The sequence below is a fragment of the Populus euphratica genome, unplaced genomic scaffold, assembly GCF_000495115.2.
Source record: "Populus euphratica unplaced genomic scaffold, PopEup_1.0 scaffold170.1, whole genome shotgun sequence".
In the NCBI taxonomy this organism is placed as follows: Eukaryota; Viridiplantae; Streptophyta; class Magnoliopsida; order Malpighiales; family Salicaceae; genus Populus; species Populus euphratica.
Window position 1 is genome coordinate 378,993 of NW_011500051.1, and position 20,340 is coordinate 399,332.

General features: G+C 30.4%; 4 protein-coding genes and 1 long non-coding RNA gene across 10 annotated transcripts in view; all 5 read left to right on the forward strand.

Annotated features, from left to right (window-relative positions):
• The first annotated feature begins 3,192 nt into the window (after nt 1-3,192).
• Nucleotides 3,193-4,848, forward strand: LOC105107712 (xyloglucan galactosyltransferase KATAMARI1-like). The gene has a single exon (XM_011001742.1). The coding sequence runs from the start codon at nt 3,193-3,195 to the stop codon at nt 4,846-4,848; it is 1,656 nt and encodes a 551-aa protein (XP_011000044.1).
• A 1,763-nt stretch (nt 4,849-6,611) lies between these two features.
• On the forward strand, nt 6,612-9,570 carry LOC105107705 (probable aldo-keto reductase 2). Its single transcript, XM_011001736.1, has 4 exons — nt 6,612-7,261; nt 7,585-7,757; nt 7,873-7,975; nt 8,937-9,570. The coding sequence occupies exons 1-4, from the start codon at nt 6,839-6,841 to the stop codon at nt 9,273-9,275; spliced, it is 1,038 nt and encodes a 345-aa protein (XP_011000038.1). The 5' UTR covers nt 6,612-6,838; the 3' UTR covers nt 9,276-9,570.
• Nucleotides 9,571-14,446: 4,876 nt separating this feature from the next.
• On the forward strand, nt 14,447-15,667 carry LOC105107704 (voltage-gated hydrogen channel-like protein). Its single transcript, XM_011001735.1, has one exon. The coding sequence runs from the start codon at nt 14,773-14,775 to the stop codon at nt 15,532-15,534; it is 762 nt and encodes a 253-aa protein (XP_011000037.1). The 5' UTR covers nt 14,447-14,772; the 3' UTR covers nt 15,535-15,667.
• A 2,503-nt stretch (nt 15,668-18,170) lies between these two features.
• Nucleotides 18,171-20,340, forward strand: part of LOC105107701 (uncharacterized WD repeat-containing protein C2A9.03-like) — a 17,551-nt gene continuing 15,381 nt past the window's right edge. The window contains exons 1-4 of one of the 6 annotated variants that reach the window (XM_011001723.1): nt 18,171-18,410; nt 18,496-18,642; nt 19,145-19,213; nt 19,593-19,753. In XM_011001723.1, the coding sequence (XP_011000025.1) occupies nt 18,522-18,642; nt 19,145-19,213; nt 19,593-19,753 (351 nt within the window). In that variant the 5' untranslated portion in view covers nt 18,171-18,410; nt 18,496-18,521. Of the gene's footprint in view, nt 18,420-18,495; nt 18,643-19,144; nt 19,214-19,589; nt 19,754-20,340 lie in introns of those variants that run through there. The other 5 variants (XM_011001734.1, XM_011001724.1, XM_011001725.1 and 2 more) reach the window with 5 other exon arrangements.
• LOC105107703 (uncharacterized) overlaps nt 20,133-20,340 on the forward strand; it is a 4,233-nt gene continuing 4,025 nt past the window's right edge. Inside the window, exon 1 of the long non-coding RNA XR_838933.1 lies at nt 20,133-20,220. This is a non-coding gene — a long non-coding RNA (uncharacterized LOC105107703). The remainder of the gene's footprint in view (nt 20,221-20,340) is intronic.

Here is a 20,340-nt window from a genome sequence, read left to right on the forward strand (position 1 = left end):
ACAACCTTTTACTTCAATTTCATATGGGGTGCGAAACTCATTTATGCTATTCACAACATATTGTCAAATCCAACTTGGGATTGATGTGATGAAGGAGCAAGTCTCAAGTCAATTAGAAAAAATTAAAAAAAAAATTAAAATTTAGAAAAAAATACATATAAATATAGCATATCCATGTTGCAAATAATGAAATTTAAAACTTTATTTTAAAAAAAAATTAATATTGAAAAGATGCTATATATATTATCATAGTTAAGATATTTAAATAAAAAAAAATTATTATTCTATATTAAAAAAACATATTTTTTTTGTGAATATATAATATATATATCCTAAAGGATTTTAAATTTTTTATTAAAAAAATAAAATATTTTTCTAGTATTTATATATATAGTTAACTTCTAAAAGTATTAATAACTAACTAAATAATGTGAGAAAAAAAGTTCTTTAACTAAGAGAAAAAATATATTTTTTTGAAAAATCTCCATCAAGTTTCGCTAAGCTAAGTTCACAGATTTGACCAGTTATTCACTCATATTAATCTCTCATATTATCCAAATCAATTCAACTATTAAATCAGGTAGATTTCAAGGTAACCTGATGGGCTGGTTCGAATTTAATTTATATGATGCACCCTCACGACATCAATGCTTTTGTTAATGGTCTTGCACGCAAATTGTTGATATGTTCTATCTTCGAAGTAGGATTTGTGTGGGCCTCTTACCTGCCTTTGTTCTTGTTGTTTCCCCTATTTCGACCTTTTATGCCTTCCTCGTGCTTCCCTGCCGACAATTGTGTTTTTTGTCCACCTATATTATTTAAATAACAATTTAATATATATATATATATTGTATATTTTATTTTTTATTAAATAAATAAAAATAATAAAATTTCAACTCTTAAGTATTGTTTGATTGTGAAAATTTTGATATTATATTAAAAAATTAATATAATTTAAAAACTTAAAATTTTAAATGAAATCACTAGATTTATTTTTCTAGTATTTGTTTGCTTTGTTATCCCCATGTTATCTATGATGTTGCTTGTTTTACTTTATTTGATCGCTTTATTTCCATTGTTATTAATTCTGAGTTTAGCATTTAACAACGGGCCTTGTTGTTTCTTACCCTTGTTTTTTCTTTTTTCTTTTTTATTTTTTTACTTTGCGCAAGCACTGTTGTTATTTAACAATATTAATTTAACAATGATGGTGTGGCGTTAGCAAGTCTATGTATTTGTTGCTGATTTTGGCCCTTTTTCCTTTTCTTTTATCGCTATGCCTATGTTTAAAGCTCATGTCAAGATGAATGCATGCATATTCGCCTTCTTCCCTTGAGTTCCTTACCATTCTCGCTAAAGTTTCTTTGAAAAGAATTCTTATTTTGATTTACCAAATTAAGTTAATTACAGACTTGTAGCCCAACTACACAATGATTTCACAGAATTTTTATTTTATTATTATGTTTTTAATAAACACCTTTCAAAGTGTGAGATCAAATTAAAGGCTATCATTAGAGGTTTCTTAGTGGTTATTTGTGATTGAAGGTTTGGGAACATGGTATAAATATATTTTTAAAAGATTTAAATTTTTTTATTAAAAATTAATTTTTTAATATATTTTGAATTATTTTGATGTGCTAATTTTAAAATTAATTTTTAAAAATTAAAAAAAATATTATTTTAATACATTTTAACATAAAAAATATTTAAAAAAACATACAAGTGTGTGTATAAAAGATGGGTTCTAATTTCAAACCCAGGACCTTTTAAATGGAAGGGGGGACTAACGCTAATTCATCTGAATTGGCAGAGGTGTGTGTTTTTTTTTTATTTAATGCAATGGATTTGTCCCCCAGTAAAAAATTAAAAAAAAAAAAGCATGTAAGATTTTATAAGCAAATGCATCTATCTCACAAGCATGTTTCTTGTTTTTCTAAAAGAGTTTTTGAATTTTATTTTATTTTTTTATCATTTTAATTTATTAATATTAAAAATAAATTTTAAAAATAAAAAAATACTATTTTGATTCATTTTAAAATAAAAAATACTTATTACCACAACCACAAACACTATCTAATAAATTAAAAATATTCATATAAAAAAATATAAAATTGAAAAGCAGCCCTTCTTTCTTTATGAAGATAATATTTAGAAACACAATTAAAATCATATTTAAAAAAAAATAAAAATTATATTTTTAAATTGTTTAATGTATTAATATTAAAAATAATTTTTTAATAAAAAAATATTATTTTAATAATTTTAAAAATACTTACTACCACAACCACGAACACAAAACACTATCTAAATCATTCCTCTTTAAAATATTTAAATTAAACATATTTATATAAAAAAATATAAAATTAAAAAGCAGCCCTTCTTTCTTTATTAAGATAATATGTGGAAACACAATTAAAAATATAATTTTTTTAATATAAAAAAATATAAAATTAAAAAGCAGCCCTTCTTTCTTTATTAAGATAATATGTGGAAACACAATTAAAATTATATTTTTTAAAAATTAAAAAAAATTATATTTTTAAATTGTTTAATATGTTAATATTAAAAATAATTTTTTAATTAAAAAAATATTATTTTAATATATTTATGATCAAATCACACTTTAAACCATAATTGTTAACCATAATTGTTGTAACAATCTCAAACACCCCTTAATTTATAAAAGCAGCCACACGTTTAAGCAAAGGGTGATCTTGCACTCGTATTAAACAAGTAAAACCTATACGAAGACAGAACAGGAAATATATTAATACGTGAGATTGCACCCCTCTCAGGTTTCCATGAACGGTCGCAGGTTTCCTTAACTAGTTTCATGCTTTTTAATACTTTCCAAAACCTTTGCGTCTGGCATCATAACAATCAGGAAACAAATAAATAAAATAAAACCCAGCATTTATTTTCCATAAATTAATATAAATTAAAAGGCTCAGGATTTTCAGTAGCAGAACCATATCATTGCCAATAAAATCCAGAAACAAAAAAGGGAAGAAAATCCAGCTTCTAGTACCTCCTTTAATCATTCTTCTCATAAAACTCTCTCTTGCTCACTCTGTAAACACCATGCTTGCTTCTTACACAACTATTCAAGACTCAGGGTTTTTTATGTTTTAGTTCTTCTTCGGGTTTATTGGGATTCTTTCGCTGGTTGGAAAATGCTGTGCTGTTGAGAGAATGGAGAGACTAGCTATTATCCGAAACTGGTTTGTCTTCCTTGTTGCCTTCTCTTTCTTCGTTGTGTTTTTTAAAGCTTTTGATTATTCTGTTTTAAGTGCCGATGGAAAAAACAGCGCCACCTCTTTAATCAGCATCTTTGTCAATTCCTTTAACAACCTCCATGCCCATAAACCTAATCACTCTCTTGATGTCCCTCAAATGTTCAACCAAAACGCTTCTCCTGATCCATTAGTCGATACTGATAATCCTTTTATTGATGTCATTGAGTCTCTTGATCAAGCAAATAATCTTTCTGTGAACAAGAATACTACATTGGCTGCGAGAACCAAGAGACCAGTAGATTCTTGCGAGGGTCGTTACATATATGTTCATCATCTTCCTCGCCGATTCAATGATGATGTACTGAAAAATTGCTCAGTACTTGTAAAATGGTTAGACATGTGCCCGTTCTTGACGAACTCGGGCTTTGGTCCTCGGGTTGAGAATTCTGAGGGGGTTCTGTCCGAAAAGAGTTGGTTTACAACCAACCAGTTCCTTTTAGAAGTCATATTTCATGAGAGGATGAAGAAGTACAAGTGTTTGACTAATAACTCATCGTTCGCCAATGCCATTTATGTGCCGTTCTATGCTGGCTTGGATGCCGGACGCTACCTTTGGGGTTACAACATATCAATGAGGGACTCTTTAGGTTCTGATCTTGTCAAGTGGCTTGCGCAGCAGCCTGAATGGAAAAGGATGTGGGGAAGAGACCATTTCTTTGTTTTGGGTAGGATTGGTTGGGATTTTCGAAGACAAGCTGATCATGACTCCGACTGGGGTAGCAAGCTTATGACCTTGCCTGAATCTATGAACCTGACAGCGTTGTCAATTGAAACAACCTCATGGAGCAATGAATTTGCAATACCATATCCCACATATTTCCATCCTTCAAGTGACGATGAGGTATTCCAGTGGCAAAACAGAATGCAGAGCCATAGCAGGCGCTACCTGTTTGCCTTCGCAGGTGCCCCGAGACCTAGTGCGAACGATTCTATACGAAAGGAGATTATCCACCAATGTTTAGCTTCAAGGAGGACGTGCAATTTTCTTCGTTGTAATTCTGGGGGCAAAAGCAGATGTGATAACCCAGCTGAAGTGATTAAAGTGTTTCAAGACTCGGTTTTCTGCTTGCAGCCTCCCGGGGACTCCTACACCAGGAGATCGATTTTCGACTCGATTTTGGCTGGTTGCATTCCAGTCTTCTTCCATCCATTCTCTGCTTACGCGCAGTATACATGGCATTTACAGAGGGATTACTGGAGATATTCTGTGTTCATACCAATCGACTTAGTAAAAGATGGGTTTGTCAGCATCAAGCAGGTATTACTTCAAATTTCGGACAACGAAATGCTGGCAATGAGAAAGGAGGTCATAAAGCTGATCCCAAGAGTAATTTATGCAGATCCCAGGTCTAAATTACAGACCCTTGAAGATGCATTCGACATAACATTGAAGGGAGTCCTGCATAGAATAGGAAAAGTGAGAAATAATATTAACAAGGGGAGGGATCCTAGTAATGGTTTTGCAGAAGAGAATCGCTGGAAGATGAAATTATCTGGGATTGGAGTGGAAGAAGAGTGGGATCATTTCATTGATACTTCAATGAGATATTAACAAACAAACAAAGAAAGCTAATTCATATTGGATTGACAATAAAGAAAAAGAAGTTCCTGAGTAGCGAGCCCTGCCAAACATACAGAAAATTACAATTTGCAATTTTCGTACTTCTCTAGTGCTTTAACTATGTGATGGCATTCCTTTGATTAGTTCTACCTAATATATATTTGTGTGATCCTTTTCTTATAATCTTATTAAATGTATTTAGTACTTAGAAGAAGAAGAAGAAGAAGGTCTTCACTTTTCATTAAAATAAAAATAAAAATGAAATGGTACAATGTGTGTTCGGTGTATGAACACTAAATGTTCATTTATAACAAACAATATTATGATTCTATATATTTTTTATTATTGTTATTTACAATCTCAAATAATAATAATTAAAAAAGACGCAAGATGATGCCATTATCGCCTTTTATTTGAACAAAAAAGACAAAGTAAAAAGCTTACTACTTCAGAAACAATGGCGGCACACAATGCGAGTTCTCCATTAAGATATCCATTTTGAAGTTTTGTTACTTCCATTTTGAAGATATCCCATTCTTCGTTAAGATACACTATCAAACTTGAACAAGAGCAAATTTGATAGCTCAGTAAGACAGAACAAAATAAACTCAACATCATAAATGCGAGTTTATGTAAAGAATTAAACTTTGAATATATTTCAAATAATACATGAAAGTATAATTTAGCAGATTTAATAAAATTTATCTAATAATATTAACTTTTTAAAATAATATATTTTCAAATTTTATTTGACGTGAAAATATATTAAAATATAGTTTTATATACTTAGTATTTCATTGTAAAATTTTAAATTGATCTGATATAAAATTTAAAAAATATATTTGATTTTATAAAATTAATCAATAAATATTTTAAGATTAAATTTAATTCTGATTTAATTTAAAAAAATGGATTTAGATATGGGAAGAGAAATGAATGTGGTAATGTTAAGTTTTTTTTTTAATTCAATGGAAAAGCCATAAAAGTTTTTTTTTAATTCAATGGAAAAGCCATAAATGTTTAATATAACAGTTTTTTAGTCATTAATTAGTAAATAATTACAATCTAGGAGATATTTTGAACTATTTATTAATTTATTTATTTTTGAGGACATAAAGTGTTATGCAAATTTAAAAATTATTTTGATTTTGAATATAGACCATAATTTTCAAAAACAAAAATAGAGATAGATTAAAAAAATTACTAAACTGTAGAAGAGTCAGATTAAAATAATTCATAGCGAAAAAGATAAAGATTTAAATAGAAAAATTGAGAGAGACTGTCATTTAAATCTTAATTTCATTTTACCATATCAAAGATCGATGATGTGGTTGATGGAAAATGAGAATTGAAAAGGGAAGGATTCAGGGTTTCCCGAGACAAGTTCTCTCACGGATGTTTGCCAAAAATAATCTTATTCTTTTTTTCAGTTTTTAATTTTATTAAATTCAAATTATCTATTTATCTTTTAAAGTTTTTAATACCTTTTGGGTTATTTTCAGTTATTCCATAAACTTCAGGGATGGAATTAAAATTTATGCATATTTCCCCTTACCTTAACGGACTAAAATTGACGGAAATTGGGACTTCAGGGAAAGTCAAGGGATCTAATTAATACAAATAAAAGTTTCAGGATAAAAATGGAGATACCTTGTAAATCAAAGGTGAGAAAATTAACGCTTAATAGTGAAAAATAAAAAGGAAAAAGAAGATTCTAACATTACGCAAGTCCTTACGTCAGCAAGATTTTAGGTGTCTGATTGGTAGTTGGGACACAAGGAAAGGAAAAGATGCTTTTGACGGCAGCAACCATCACCACCATGGAAATGTGAAGGTCTCAGACGCACTCCCTCACTTTATTTACAGCAGTTTCGTTCGCTACGCCGTTATCGGTATTGATTGCTGTTGAGTTGAGCTCACGCACACACGGGGAGCCCTTCATTGTTGAAAAGCTAATTAGTCAAGGACAGGAGAAAAAGAGATGGCGGCAGCAGTGAAAAGGATCAAGCTGGGATCACAGGGCCTTGAAGTATCAGCACAGGGACTTGGATGTATGGGCATGTCTGCCTTCTATGGCCCTCCAAAACCTGAATCCGACATGATCGCCCTCATCCACCATGCCATCAACACCGGTGTCACTCTCCTCGATACCTCTGATATGTATGGACCCCACACCAACGAAATCCTTCTGGGCAAGGCTTTGAAGGCCGGATCAGGATTGAGGGAGAAAGTTGAACTGGCTACCAAATTTGGTATTAACTTTCAAGACGGCAAGAGGGAGATTCGAGGGGATCCTGCTTATGTGAGAGCTGCTTGTGAGGCCAGCTTGAAACGCCTTCAACTTGACTGCATTGATCTTTATTACCAGCATCGCATTGATACCAAAGTTCCCATTGAAGTCACGGTATTTCTCTTTAATTATTTTTCTATATACATTGAGTTCTAATTAAATATTTAATCGATGGATAAATTTTCATTTTGCTTGTAGATGTTTTTTTATGTTGTTTCGGGGGATATATCCAAAAACCCTTACACTTTGACATGAATCCACTTAAATCATAAGGGTAGTCATGGTACTGATGCTGCCTTGTGTGTTATGTGCGTTGACATTTTCTCTTGTAGTCTGATCGATGCTCACATTGTTACTACTAGGTGTCCCTTTTATATATGCGTGTTCTAGTTTCAAATATCTTGTTGTTGAGCAGTCATGATGCTTTCCTTTGCTAGATGGGGGAACTCAAGAAACTAGTTGAAGAAGGTAAAATAAAGTATATAGGTCTGTCTGAGGCCTCTGCTTCAACAATCAGAAGAGCTCACGCTGTTCATCCGATAACAGCCGTGCAGTTGGAGTGGTCACTGTGGTCAAGAGATGTGGAGGAAGAGATTGTTCCTACCTGCAGGTGAGGCATTGATGAGAAAAACTAATTTCTTTTCGAAATCAAAATAACTAAAGCTTTAAAATGATTATAGGATGCTTGGGTATGCAGAATCTGATCTTATCTTCTAATTTCTCAGAGAACTTGGCATTGGGATTGTTGCGTACAGTCCTCTAGGACGGGGATTCCTTTCATCAGGACCTAAGTTGGTTGAGAGCTTTACAGAGGGTGACTTCCGAAAGGTTGGTACTGCTCTTTGTGAATACAGAGTTTCTGACTGTAATACATCTGCCGTAAATAACTATTTGTGCTAGGATAAAGTTTTTATAGTTTGGAAACGAAGGAATGTGACAAATTATATCTCCCCCTTTGGTGGGTTGCATATTGGATAACCTACAGGCCTCAGAAAACTCTGCATCTTCCATTTTATGGAGTGGTTTGGAGTCAAAACTCTGTTAAAAAAAAAACACTTTCGTAGAGTGAGAGTTCCTGCTTTGAGATCATGATATTTTAGCTAGCATTTCCTTCATAGTTGCTTTATTCAAACAAATATGTTTTCCACCTTGGATTGATTCAAGATTCTGATTCAAATAGCTCCTGGATAGCTTATAAATCGCAACCTTAAGCTACACACACCCCAATACCCACCCAAAGCCTGTTTTCCCATTTCCTAACCTGTCAATTCTGTTAGAACTTATAAACCATAGTATTTAGGTTCAATCAAATAAAACAGTAAGTCAAGGGCTTTAGTTTGTCCCATGTCCAAACAAAGAATTCTGCATGTTTAATGTTCTTGCTTGAATCTTTTGATTTCTCAGTCATGCACTAAACAAAGGACTAGAGAAACACAAGCTCATGGGTAGAATACCTCCTTTTTCCAATGGTCTGAATTCAGTGCTTTTGGCTCCTAAAAGTCTGTTCACTCATTTTATATTAAGGCAATTTGGCATGTTTGCAACCATAGAACCTGCATAGTATACAACATCATGATGATTAGTTTGGTTTGTTAGAGAAAATATGTTTTTTGCTTGTGATATTTTGCCGTGTTGAGGAAAAGTTGTTCCTGCTATCTTACACTGAGCAAGTAGGACATGCTACAGGTACTTATGGAATGCCTTGCATAAACCGTACATCAATGCTAATTTCCTTTTTGATGAGTTGTTTCAAGCTTAGCTTCTGAAATTATTGTTTCAACTGCCTCAGCATCTGCCTAGGTTCCAGCCTGAAAATCTAGACCATAACAAACAACTATTTGAGCGGGTTAATGAAATTGCCGCAAGGAAACAGTGCACCCCATCACAACTAGCATTGGCCTGGGTACACCACCAGGGTGATGATGTATGTCCAATTCCGGGAACTACCAAGATCGAAAACTTCGACCAGAACGTTGGGGCTCTGTCTGTCAAACTAACACCAGAAGAAATGGCTGAACTCGAATCAATAGCCTCTGCAGGTGCTGTAAAGGGTGACAGATATCAGGGTTCCATGTTTACATACAAGGATTCAGATACTCCCCCTCTTTCATCATGGAAAGCTACATGAAGGCATGATGCCATGTCCGTTATCTCGCTGCTGCTTGTGGATTTCAGATGCCTTTGAAGTGCTCTAAAATTGTGGAAGTTTTGTACTACTCCATCTAAAATGAATAAACGTTTCCGTCATCTGATATTATCGTTACCGGATTCCTGCTTTGCTACAAGAAGATGGATTTTCCTAGTTTCTCTTTTGATATGTAATTATGGAGGGCAAGTAGAGCCTCTATGCGCGTGCAATCTGTGATCATGAATTTATCGAAGGATGAATGCATATTATTATAATTATAACTATAACAAAAACTGAAAAATCTGAAGGGGGGCTATGAGGTGACCGCTTGTCCTTTTTTTTTAAAAAAAAAAACTTCATGTTTTTCCAGTTGTATCTTTTTATTGTCTAATTATATGAAACTATGTTCTAAAAAAAAATCTTACTCTAAATTTTCTATAATTTTTATATTAGCTTTTATATTTTATATTTTTTAAGTAATGAAGTTAGAGAAAATAAAAAAAATTGTTGGAAAAACTGTCAAAGAAAGAAAAGAAAGAAAATGATTAGTTATCATGTTATTGATAATAAAAAATTATAAAAGTTGATATTAATAAGTTTTATTTGATAAAAAAAGTTTGATGATAGTGAAATTTTTTATAAATATATTTAAGAAAATGTTAAGTTATGTTTTTTTTTTGTTTGTTTTTTTTTTGTGATTTTAGAACATTTAAAGGTTAGTAGGTGATCTAAAAAGGCTTTTATGGTATTTTGAGGTGAGAAGAGGTTGAAAAATAAAAATCTCTATCTTATAATTTTTTTAAGATTTTGAGTTGGATATAATAGGTATTTATTTATTTAAAAAAAAACAAATAGAGAATAAACAATATAATAAAAAAATAAAAATAGAAAAGCAGCTCTAATGGAGGTTTTTCTTCAAGGCCTTAATATGCCGAGCGACTCAAACTTGCATGTATGATCTAATTTTTTAAATAAAATAAAAAAGATTTTCTTCAATTTTGGGTTTTTGATTTTTCTTCTTCTTACTTTTTTTTTTTTTTTTTAGAAATGGTGCATGTTTGTCCTCTTATCTTTAGATTTATCAATTTTAGTCTTTATATTTTTTATTGTTTATTTTAATCTTTTGTTTTATTATAAAAATTTTAAATGTTTTTTTATTTAGTCCTTGAATTAACATTTTTTATATATTGTTTTTTCTCATTCAATCTGTATTTATTTATGTTTCTATTATCTTTTATTAATTTTAATAAAAAACATTAATAAATACGAAGAATTAAATATCTCATTTTATAATATTAAATATATTAATTTACATCCATTTCTTAATTTTCAATTTCTTTTTTTATTATTGTTAATGATTTTTTTATTTATATAAATAATTGTTATTTTATTTGATTAGATATTTGCATTCAATTTTTTATTAATACTTTAATTTTTTTTTTAAATAACTTATTTATTTAATTTTTTTTAAAATTACAACCCCTCAGCAACACGCTAATCACATAACTAGTATATATGAAAAGTTTGTGATTGTAAAGTCCTGTACATATCCGTAAAGTAGTTATCTTGTTTTTTTTCTTTAAATTCTATTTTGTAAATACTTTTAACATAAAAATAATCTTAGCTAGCGTTTTATTTTAATTTTTAAAAATTTTAAGATTTATCATGAAAAAAAAGAGATTGAAGAAACTAATTACAGCCTTTTCGCCACCATCAAGACATAATTTTCTAATACATGTAAATGATTCACAAGTCATTAATAAAAGTAATAACCGAATCATACGTGTAGAAATCTCAATCCATAGATATGTATTTTGTAAAGATTCATCATGTTCTTATTTTATCATCGTAATTTTTTAAATTGCAATGATTGGATGATTATAAACTATAATCTTTATAAAATCACAAATTATATTGTGTATTGCATAAGAAAAAAAAGTTATGTGGTGACTCCATGATTAAGAAATGAAAAAAATGAGCTAATATTATCAAGATTGGCCTTTTTCGACCTGTAGGTACCTAATTACATGAATGTTTTTGTAGAGAGTTTAGAAAATATTTTTCAATGAAACAGAGAACAAAAAAAATATCAATTTAGGGCCTTCCTGTAAAGCAAAGAAATTAAAATACAGACTATAGCAATTTCTAAAAACTACAGGAATTAAAATGAAAATTATTGAATAACTATAGGATATCAGGAAAATTTGTTGTTCCAAACATGCCCTTATAACAAAAATTAAAATAAAATAAAACAGTGAAGTCGCTAACATCCTCAAACTTCGAAGCATAGTTTTAAAACCCGGCTCGGTCCAGCGGGTTGACTCGGGACCCGGCCGACACAGGGCTAGAACCGGGCTGGGTTGATGAAAAAATAAGGTAAGCCATGACCCGGCGGGTTGACCCGGAAACCCAGATGATCCGGCAAAACCCGGTTGCAACCCGTTGACTTTTATATTTTTTTTACTAAAACAATGTCATTTTAATTTTTTTTTAAAATAGAAATTAACCCGGCCGACCCGGTCAAAACTCGTTGACCCGGTCAAAACTCGGACCTCGGGCCTTGGACCGGGCCGGCCACCGAGCCGAGTTTAAAAACTATGCTTGGAAGGCATAGTTCAACCAAACTTCAAAGCAAAGCACAGCTCCATACACACACACACGAGTCATCCTGTGGGTAGTGATCTCGAGAGAGACATGGTAAAAGACCTCCTTTATATAGCTCTCCACGACGACAATGGTGGAGTTTCAGAGTTCTCATGTATAGAAATGCTGCTTCCATATCTATCACCCTTTACAGAATCTGCAGAAGCAATGGATTCTAGCTCAGACATGCATCTCTTCAGGTGTGCCTAAGCTAGAATATCTAAAAAACAGTTTACAAATCTAGAAAGATATGGTGGAGTTTCAGAGTTTTTTATGATTTTGTCTAAAAACTTTATTAACCTTTATATGGGACCAAATTTACTCCAAATATCTTACTGTTCTTCCTTCTAATTTATAATGTAGACTTTCCTAACAATAGAATGACATAAGACGTGACATGGTGCGAGGCCAATGTAAGGATATACTTCAGCAATTGGATTAAAAGCCTCGGCTTACCTTAACTCTTTCATGTTTTTAATTTAGAATCAAATTAATAAATTTTATATGATTATTAATTTTAAAATTTATATAATTAATTGAGATATATATAAAATTATTCGAATATCTAAGTTATTAAAAATTACAACCCCGGCCTACAGAGGGGGCATTTTTCTATATTGAGAGGAGCTGAGTCCATAAGAAGTGAATTATATCCAAGTCCGCCATGATTATGATATTGAACCCACAGTTTTAGGTGTCGTCTTCTCTGTCATTAGTTCATAATCAGATATACTTTTTTTTTTTTTTAGTGTTTAAACGAGTCAAGTAATAGCTGATGTTGTTGATGCGTGCCTTTCCTAGTATCAATTTATTATAACTAAATAATAGTTTGTTATAAATAAATATATTATATAGATGATATAATAAAATATATTTATAAACTAGTAAAATAAAACAATATTAAATAGAAAATTTGGGTATACAAAATCAGAATAATAACTTAAAATTACCTTGATGTTGATTTTTTATTTGATTATATTTATAAATTAAGTTAAAATAATCATAATTTTTTATTTGGTTATTGAATTATATTTAAATTTTTACAAAAAATTTTAATATTATATATATATATTTAGCATCACTGTATGGATATTAACTTTTTAAATATAAAAATTTTCACCAGTGCTAAGGATATTTTTTTTGTGTGTGTTTAAATAAGTTTAGTCGCGATTGATTTCGCTTTTATGAGTATAAACTTTTGTAATTTATTAAACTTTTAAATGAATCAAACCTTTTTGTCTTTGAGGTGCCTTTTTTAAATTATTTGAAAACAAGAAGAATGTTTGATTTACAAACTAGGTTAAAAATATTTTTTATTTTATAATAAAATAAAAATTTAACTAAAATTGAATCAAGTGTTATGACATTCACTTCAATTTGAACTCCATGCTACAATATCCACTTTAATCACATGACTTACACTTGATATTAATTATGATATTTAAGATATTTTTAAATTTATCAAAATAATTCTTTCAGTAATTCTATTAACAAATAATAATATATCATTTTACTAATACAATTATCAACAAGATAATTTTTAATTTTTTAATTATTTTTATTTTGTCATAATTCTTTAAATCATTACCAACATAGAATATTTTGTAAGTATTGTTTGATGGATTTTTTCATTATTATTGTTATTGTTATGGTTATTGATCTCTTATAAAAAAAATATTTTATTAATAATTTTTGATGATTTTCAGTTAGTGTATTTATTGCAGGTAGAAAGAAGAAAGCTCCTCCAAAGCCTCATTTCTTCGTACTTTACAGAGAAGGTTGGAAAAAGACCCAAAAATTTTATGGCTTGTAATGGCTTTTAACAAGCAAAGCCTTTCGACTATTTTGTTCAAATTTAAGATCTGGGAAACGAGATTAATTATTGGTGAATCTAGTTGAGGACCGATGGATTTTAACAATTTCAGTATTTAGTTTTATTTTTAAAAAATTAAATCAATTAAATGAAACTATTTTTCAAAAAATAAAATAAAAAATCTTTTTAATCATTAAACCAACCGTTAAGATTATCAATATATCTTTAGACTTAAAAACTAAAACAATTAAATGAAATTATACGAGGGGGTTTTCATTGTTCACTCTTTCAATATTTATCGAGACATAAATTATTATTGATTAAAATATAATAAAGTGATTGTCTTTACCATAAAAACTTGATAGGTATGTACTTGGGATGAGTTTGTCTTTTTTATAAAATTTATTTAATAGTAAAAAAATAATTGAAAATAAAATAATTTGATCAAATTTTTTGAGATTTAGCATCAAGAAATGACATAACTAATAAATACATGGCATTGGAATCAAGAAATGAGATAACCATTAGATCTAGAACATTACCACCAAATTTAAGTTTTCTTTTAAATATTTTTTTAAAATTTAAAAAATTATTATTATTGATCCATGGAGTGTTTTCAATACACTGAAACAAAAAAATAAAACAATTATATATTAATAAAAAAATAAAACTAGACATTTAATTACTCTTACCCAACTATTCTAGAAGATGCAATCTTGCCTTTCCTTCTAAAATACATAAATCATGCCGTTGTGAAAAATGTCATCTCACTCATTCTTCAGAGAACCGCTTCACGGGGTGGCGGTCGGTGAAGTTCGTCCTGGAGAAAAGAGACAGAAATTGTAGGCTTGATCAATACTTGACGCCTCTTCCACGACGAAATCAAGAACACCAATTAATTTGATGTGCTCTTCCACGCCTCTTCCCTCAGCCTTCCTTGCACTTCACGTGCCTTTTAAATAAAAACAATTTCTCGTTTGCATAATTATTATATAAATTATCACATCAAGCTGGTACCAGACACAATTATATTCTTCATCAATGAATAATCCACCAAGAATCACCGGTTCTTCAGGAATCCTGCAATCTCAACCTCCAAGTGATTCCATCTCTGTTGAAAAAGTAGAGCACCTGGTCCAAAATCTGATCAAAAGCCAGTACAGGAGGCGAAAATGGATGCACCTCTGCAATCCTAAACTAGTTCTAGACCTGAATAGAGAACCATGGAGAAACCACTTGATCAAGTCCCTGGAATCAACCCCAGTTCATGTTTTTACAATCTCACTGCTTCTCCTTGACGTCATCTTAACTATCCTTGAACTTTCATCTTCTTTTCTATCATGCACCCCGGAAGAAGACCATTATAACAAAAAAAAAGTTTGGTACCATCTGGCAGGGATTTGTATACTGAGCCTCCTTTCTGCCAAGTCAGTTGCTCTAGTTGTGGGGTCTGGCAGCTCCTTCTTCAAGCGGCCAGGTTATGTTGTCGATGGTGCAGTTGTTATCGGAGCATTATTCTTGGAAACGTTTTTGGGGACGAAGGGTGGAGGATTGCTTGTAATCGTGAGTTTATGGCGAGTTGTGAGGCTGGTGGAGAGCGCGTTTGAGTTGAGTGATGAAGCCATTGAAGCACAGATTGAAGGAATAGTAAGCCAGTTTGAAGCACTTAGAAATGAGAATTCAAGGCTGTTGCAGACAATCGCAGAGAAAGATAGTATGATAGAGAAGCTCCAAGAGATAATAGAGAAGCTAGAAAAAGAAATGAATCAGTATAGATCGACACGCTTGTGTTTTGACCACTGATCAATTAATATATCCCATCTTCTTTAAAGAAAATATAAATTCCCAGACCTATCTTTATGTGGATAATTAATTTGTTGTACTCTTTCTAATGAATGCTTCTTTGCATATGATATTATTGCGTTTTATCTCTGTACATTATTTTTGGTGTCGATTCAATACCTGTTCCGTTTTTGTCCTCTGTATGTTCACTTCTAAACTAGCTGCTGCTGCTATCATTATTATGATTATTGCCGCCGCCGCCGCCATTGTTTCTTCCCACTCCGACCAATTCCATTAAAGGCTTATTCAGCTAAGATATCTTGAGTCTGTTGAGCCATCACTTACCAATTATTTATTTTAAAGAAGGTAAAGATTTGATGCTGCAAGTCTCAACTCAAGAAACCTCCTTATAGATCATAAATAACTTGTATTTGAGCTAATGTAATCTAATTCTTTACTCGTTAACCATTTAATTTCTTTTCAGCTCTAATGATTCACTGTTCTTCGTTTTCATCAATGTCCGGATCCATACAACTGATCTTCCCACATAATATTTTATTGGTCGCTCCTTGTTTTCTGAACTCTCCGCAAAGTCTCTCCCTTCCCAAACCAATTGTTTCCTCAAGTCCACCTTCCTCCCATCGAGTGCTCCTTCTGAGATGGATATAAGTCCCTCTCTGACTTGTAAAAAGCCCAGAAACAAGAGTCATATCTTGTTCAGCTCCAAAATTTGTTCGAACGTCAAATATAAACTATATATATATATATATAGTAATTAGTAGTTTTAATTTCTTGTTAGAATGGATAAATCAAGCCTTTTGATTGTGTTCTTCAATATATATGTGTGTATTATTTTTATTGTTATTTATGCTATTATAGTTACTGAACTGGTTGTTTGATTAATTTAGTTTATTGTCCGAATAAACTAAGATTTCTTTATAACATATACTAAAAGTGAAGGAGTTCTCTTAATATTTACTTACTTACATACATATTATTATATTATTACGGATGAAACAGTATAATAATGGAATTATTTTTAACAAAAAACCTTGTTAAGTATGCAATTGAGAATAGAATTATTTTTTTCATAAGATATATTTGATATTGAAAGGATAATTAGACATAAACTGATTCATTCGATATTTTTTGAGCTATATTATAGATGCTGATTTACCCTTCAAATAACAAAATTTTAATTTTTGAATTGGATTTTTTTTAAATAAACAATTAAGATACAACTATACTCGTGAGGGGAAAAAATATGCATGTATGGAGAGGCTTTACTATCTTTTTTTAATTAAAATATTTCAAATATAAAATTATTCTTGAATTTTAATAAAAAAACAGAATCAAATATAAAAATATTTTAATCATTTACAAAACCCAATCACTTAAATTTAACATGATTGTTAAATTAAGATATTGTGATTTAAGATAGTCATCAAATTCAAAAATTTAAGTCTAGCCACAATGCTAAACCGAAAACGAGAAGGTTTGATAAGCTAGATCTCTATACCTAAGTCTTAGATTTTGTGTTGATTTAGCATGTTTATTATATAGATATATTTAGACTTAACTATTACCCAATTCACTGTATTATGAATCTAACATTTTTAATTATTATTACAATAATCATTAATAATAATAATTTATATTGTTTATTAATTGGTCCGACAACAACACGCAGGCCATACATCTAGTTAAATTACTAAAAGAAAATGCCACGTACTCACTCAGTCAATATTTACACATGATAACAATATAATAGAATAACTGTATACGGTCATTCATAAACATAGGGGTACGTGTCTTCAAGATATAAACTGTAAAATAATTTTTATTTATTATAATAGAATAACTTATCTTATTATTTTGTAAGATAGGTTACAAAATCTTGTAATTATAATAATATCTGTTTATTTGATAAAAAATAATATTTAAAATTTTAAAAATTTATTTATTTTTTAAAAATTGATTAATAAAAAATACTTTTCAATAAAAAAAACTTAGTTTGATTTTTTTTTAAAATATTTTTTTTTTACTTTGAATGAAAAATATTTTCCAAAAGTTATGAAAATATTTTGTTATTTGATTATATCAAATTCAATTATTAAATTTTTTATTGTTATATATTTTATTTTAAATTTTTTTTTTTTACAATTTCATCCTTTAAAATTTTAATTTTATTTTTATATAAATTTAGATTTTAATTTTTTATTTATTTTTTATCATTTTTTTAATTAATTGTTTTATCTATTATGGTAAATATTTTTTTATTATTTATTTTTATTTAAAATAATTTATGAAATTATAATTTTTTAATCTTACTATCTTTCAATTTTTTTTATTTGTCTTTGATTTTTTATTTTAATTATTATTTATTTTATTTAAAATAATTTACGAAATTGATTTTTTTAATTTAATTTTCTAATGTTTTTATTTATAAGATTTTGTTAGTATATTTTTAATAAATTTAAAAAATTAAATATTATATAGTTAAATAATAAAAAGTATTTTCAAACTTATTTTTTATAATATTATTAAATATAAAAAAATAATTTATATTTCTAAATCCCACATAAAAAAAATAGTTATTTTCAAGTGGAAAAACAAACGGGCCTAAATTAAAACCAATGAAGCATGGCGGGACGAGATAAACTAAACAAATGGAAAAAAGCTTGTTCTTCCTGGTCATGGCTGCTTACCCTAGAAGATTTTATTTCGATTAGGGTAAGCAGCAGCCAGAAGCAGAAGCGGGAAGAATGTTGAAGGGAACGGTAGAGCTTCAGCCGATTGGTGGGGAAGCGCAGAAGATTCCTCCCCAATCGCCTTTCTCCTTTTCAATTCCATTTCCACCCTTATCAATATCATCCCCGCCTCAGCTTCAGCCTTAGGTACTGACTGTATGCACCGCACATGCATTCATCTCTCTTAATTTCTTCTCTGGTTGTCTAATTATTTTGTCATTCTGAATCTCAGACCTCGTTGAAAATGAAAATGGAAGAATGATGTCTCCAAGGAGACGGAAAGAAATCCAAACTACACCGCCGTCTTCTGATTGGGTATCTGGTCCTGTTTGTTCCTCTGAACTTTCTGCTCAACGCCACATCATCAACTCTCATTTAGGTATGAAACTTTTTTTTTTAATTAAGGTCCTTTATAACTAGGTTTGATCAATTAAACGAAATTCGAGTTTTATTCACCAGATATTGTCATTCCTTTAAGTGGTTACGACTCTTCTATTATTTATTGGTGTATCTAGATGCATGCCTAAGTATAGAGTGGTGAAAAAGAGTTGGGAACAGGAACTGCACAGGAGGATGCGGCATTTGGTTTTGAGCTTTCAGAGCGATACTCCATGAATGATGATGATTGGAAAATTTTCATTATTTGAAAATAGTATATTTACCAAAGTCCACCCAAAACCCAAGTACATGCGAATTTCCATCCTTTCATCCTTCTTTTTGTGTATTGTTCTTCCTAGATAAAAGAAAAGACCTAGAAAGTTTTTATTTTGTTCTCTCTTTGTGACACATAAAAGCACTGTACTGTTTACTAATAGTGCTTGAATGAATCCCAAAGATAAAGCCTGCATGGCTTACTAATTGTTTAAAAATTTTCCTTGCAGAGAATTTCGTCTCTTCTCAACATTTTGCTCCCTCTCTTTCTCTCTTTCTGAATTGTTCTTACTGTGTGCGTAAGAGAATCTCTCCCCTCCCCTCACTTTTAATTCTTCTCGTGTAATTTAGCAACATTTGTTTGCTTCTTTTTTCTTTTCTATGATTTTTTATGGTGGGGTTTTAATCCATATTTCTGAGGCTAATACTCTTCGGCTAATCTATCATGGCATGGCATGGATGCTAAACAGACCGTTGAAATTGTCAAATTTACTAGTTATTTCTTAATAATTAACTTGGATTGGATGTTCTGCTGCAAGCTGCTATTGTTTGTGTGAGTTTGGTCTTTTTCTTTTTCAACGTTTCATGAATATGGATTAAAAATATTATATTATATAATTACCAAGGCTAATGATTTTTATTGACTTTGGACTTGATTTTCTTTTTTATTTGTAGCAGATGTTATATATATATATATATATAGCACACATGTCCTACTACCAGTGGTTGGGGATATGAATTACATGGCGGAAGAGGCAGAAATGGTCAATTTCGTCGATGAAATTGATGGAGGAGCCACTGCTGGTGTGGAAGATGTTGAAGCCAATGAATACGACTTGGTATTCTTCTTGACTTATTTTTTGGTAGTTTTGGTGTATGTTTTTTTTTCTTATGGATGAGTATTTTATTTCAGGTAGAATTTACAAGATTAATTAATCTGGAATTCTTGGTAAAAAATGAGCAGCTTACCAGGGCTATGGATACATCTTCTGGGCAGGCCAGGAATGGGCAAGACATACAGGGTATTCCCTGAGAAAGATTGAATATAACCAGGGAAAAGTACATATTGACCAGGCTTGAGCACTACAAGAATTATGAGAACATTCCATTATCTGGCGAAGCTGTCGATAAGGTACTTTAATACTCTTAATATTATTTGTTATTAACTTGTTTTCCGGGTTTCATAATTCTTTGTGATTATTGTACTTGGTTGTTTTAGGAGTGCAAACAAATGGAGAAGGGAGGCTACTACTATGAATTCTTCCATAATACTAGATCGGTTAAGCCCACTATACTTCATTTTCAGGTTTGTGGATTTTGCAACTTCTGTATGTGAATAGCAGATTCTTCTATGTACTTGTCTATGTAAAAACCTGGTCGTTTGTGTTTGTGTTTGAGCTGTCTTGACATCCTTCTGAAATAGGGA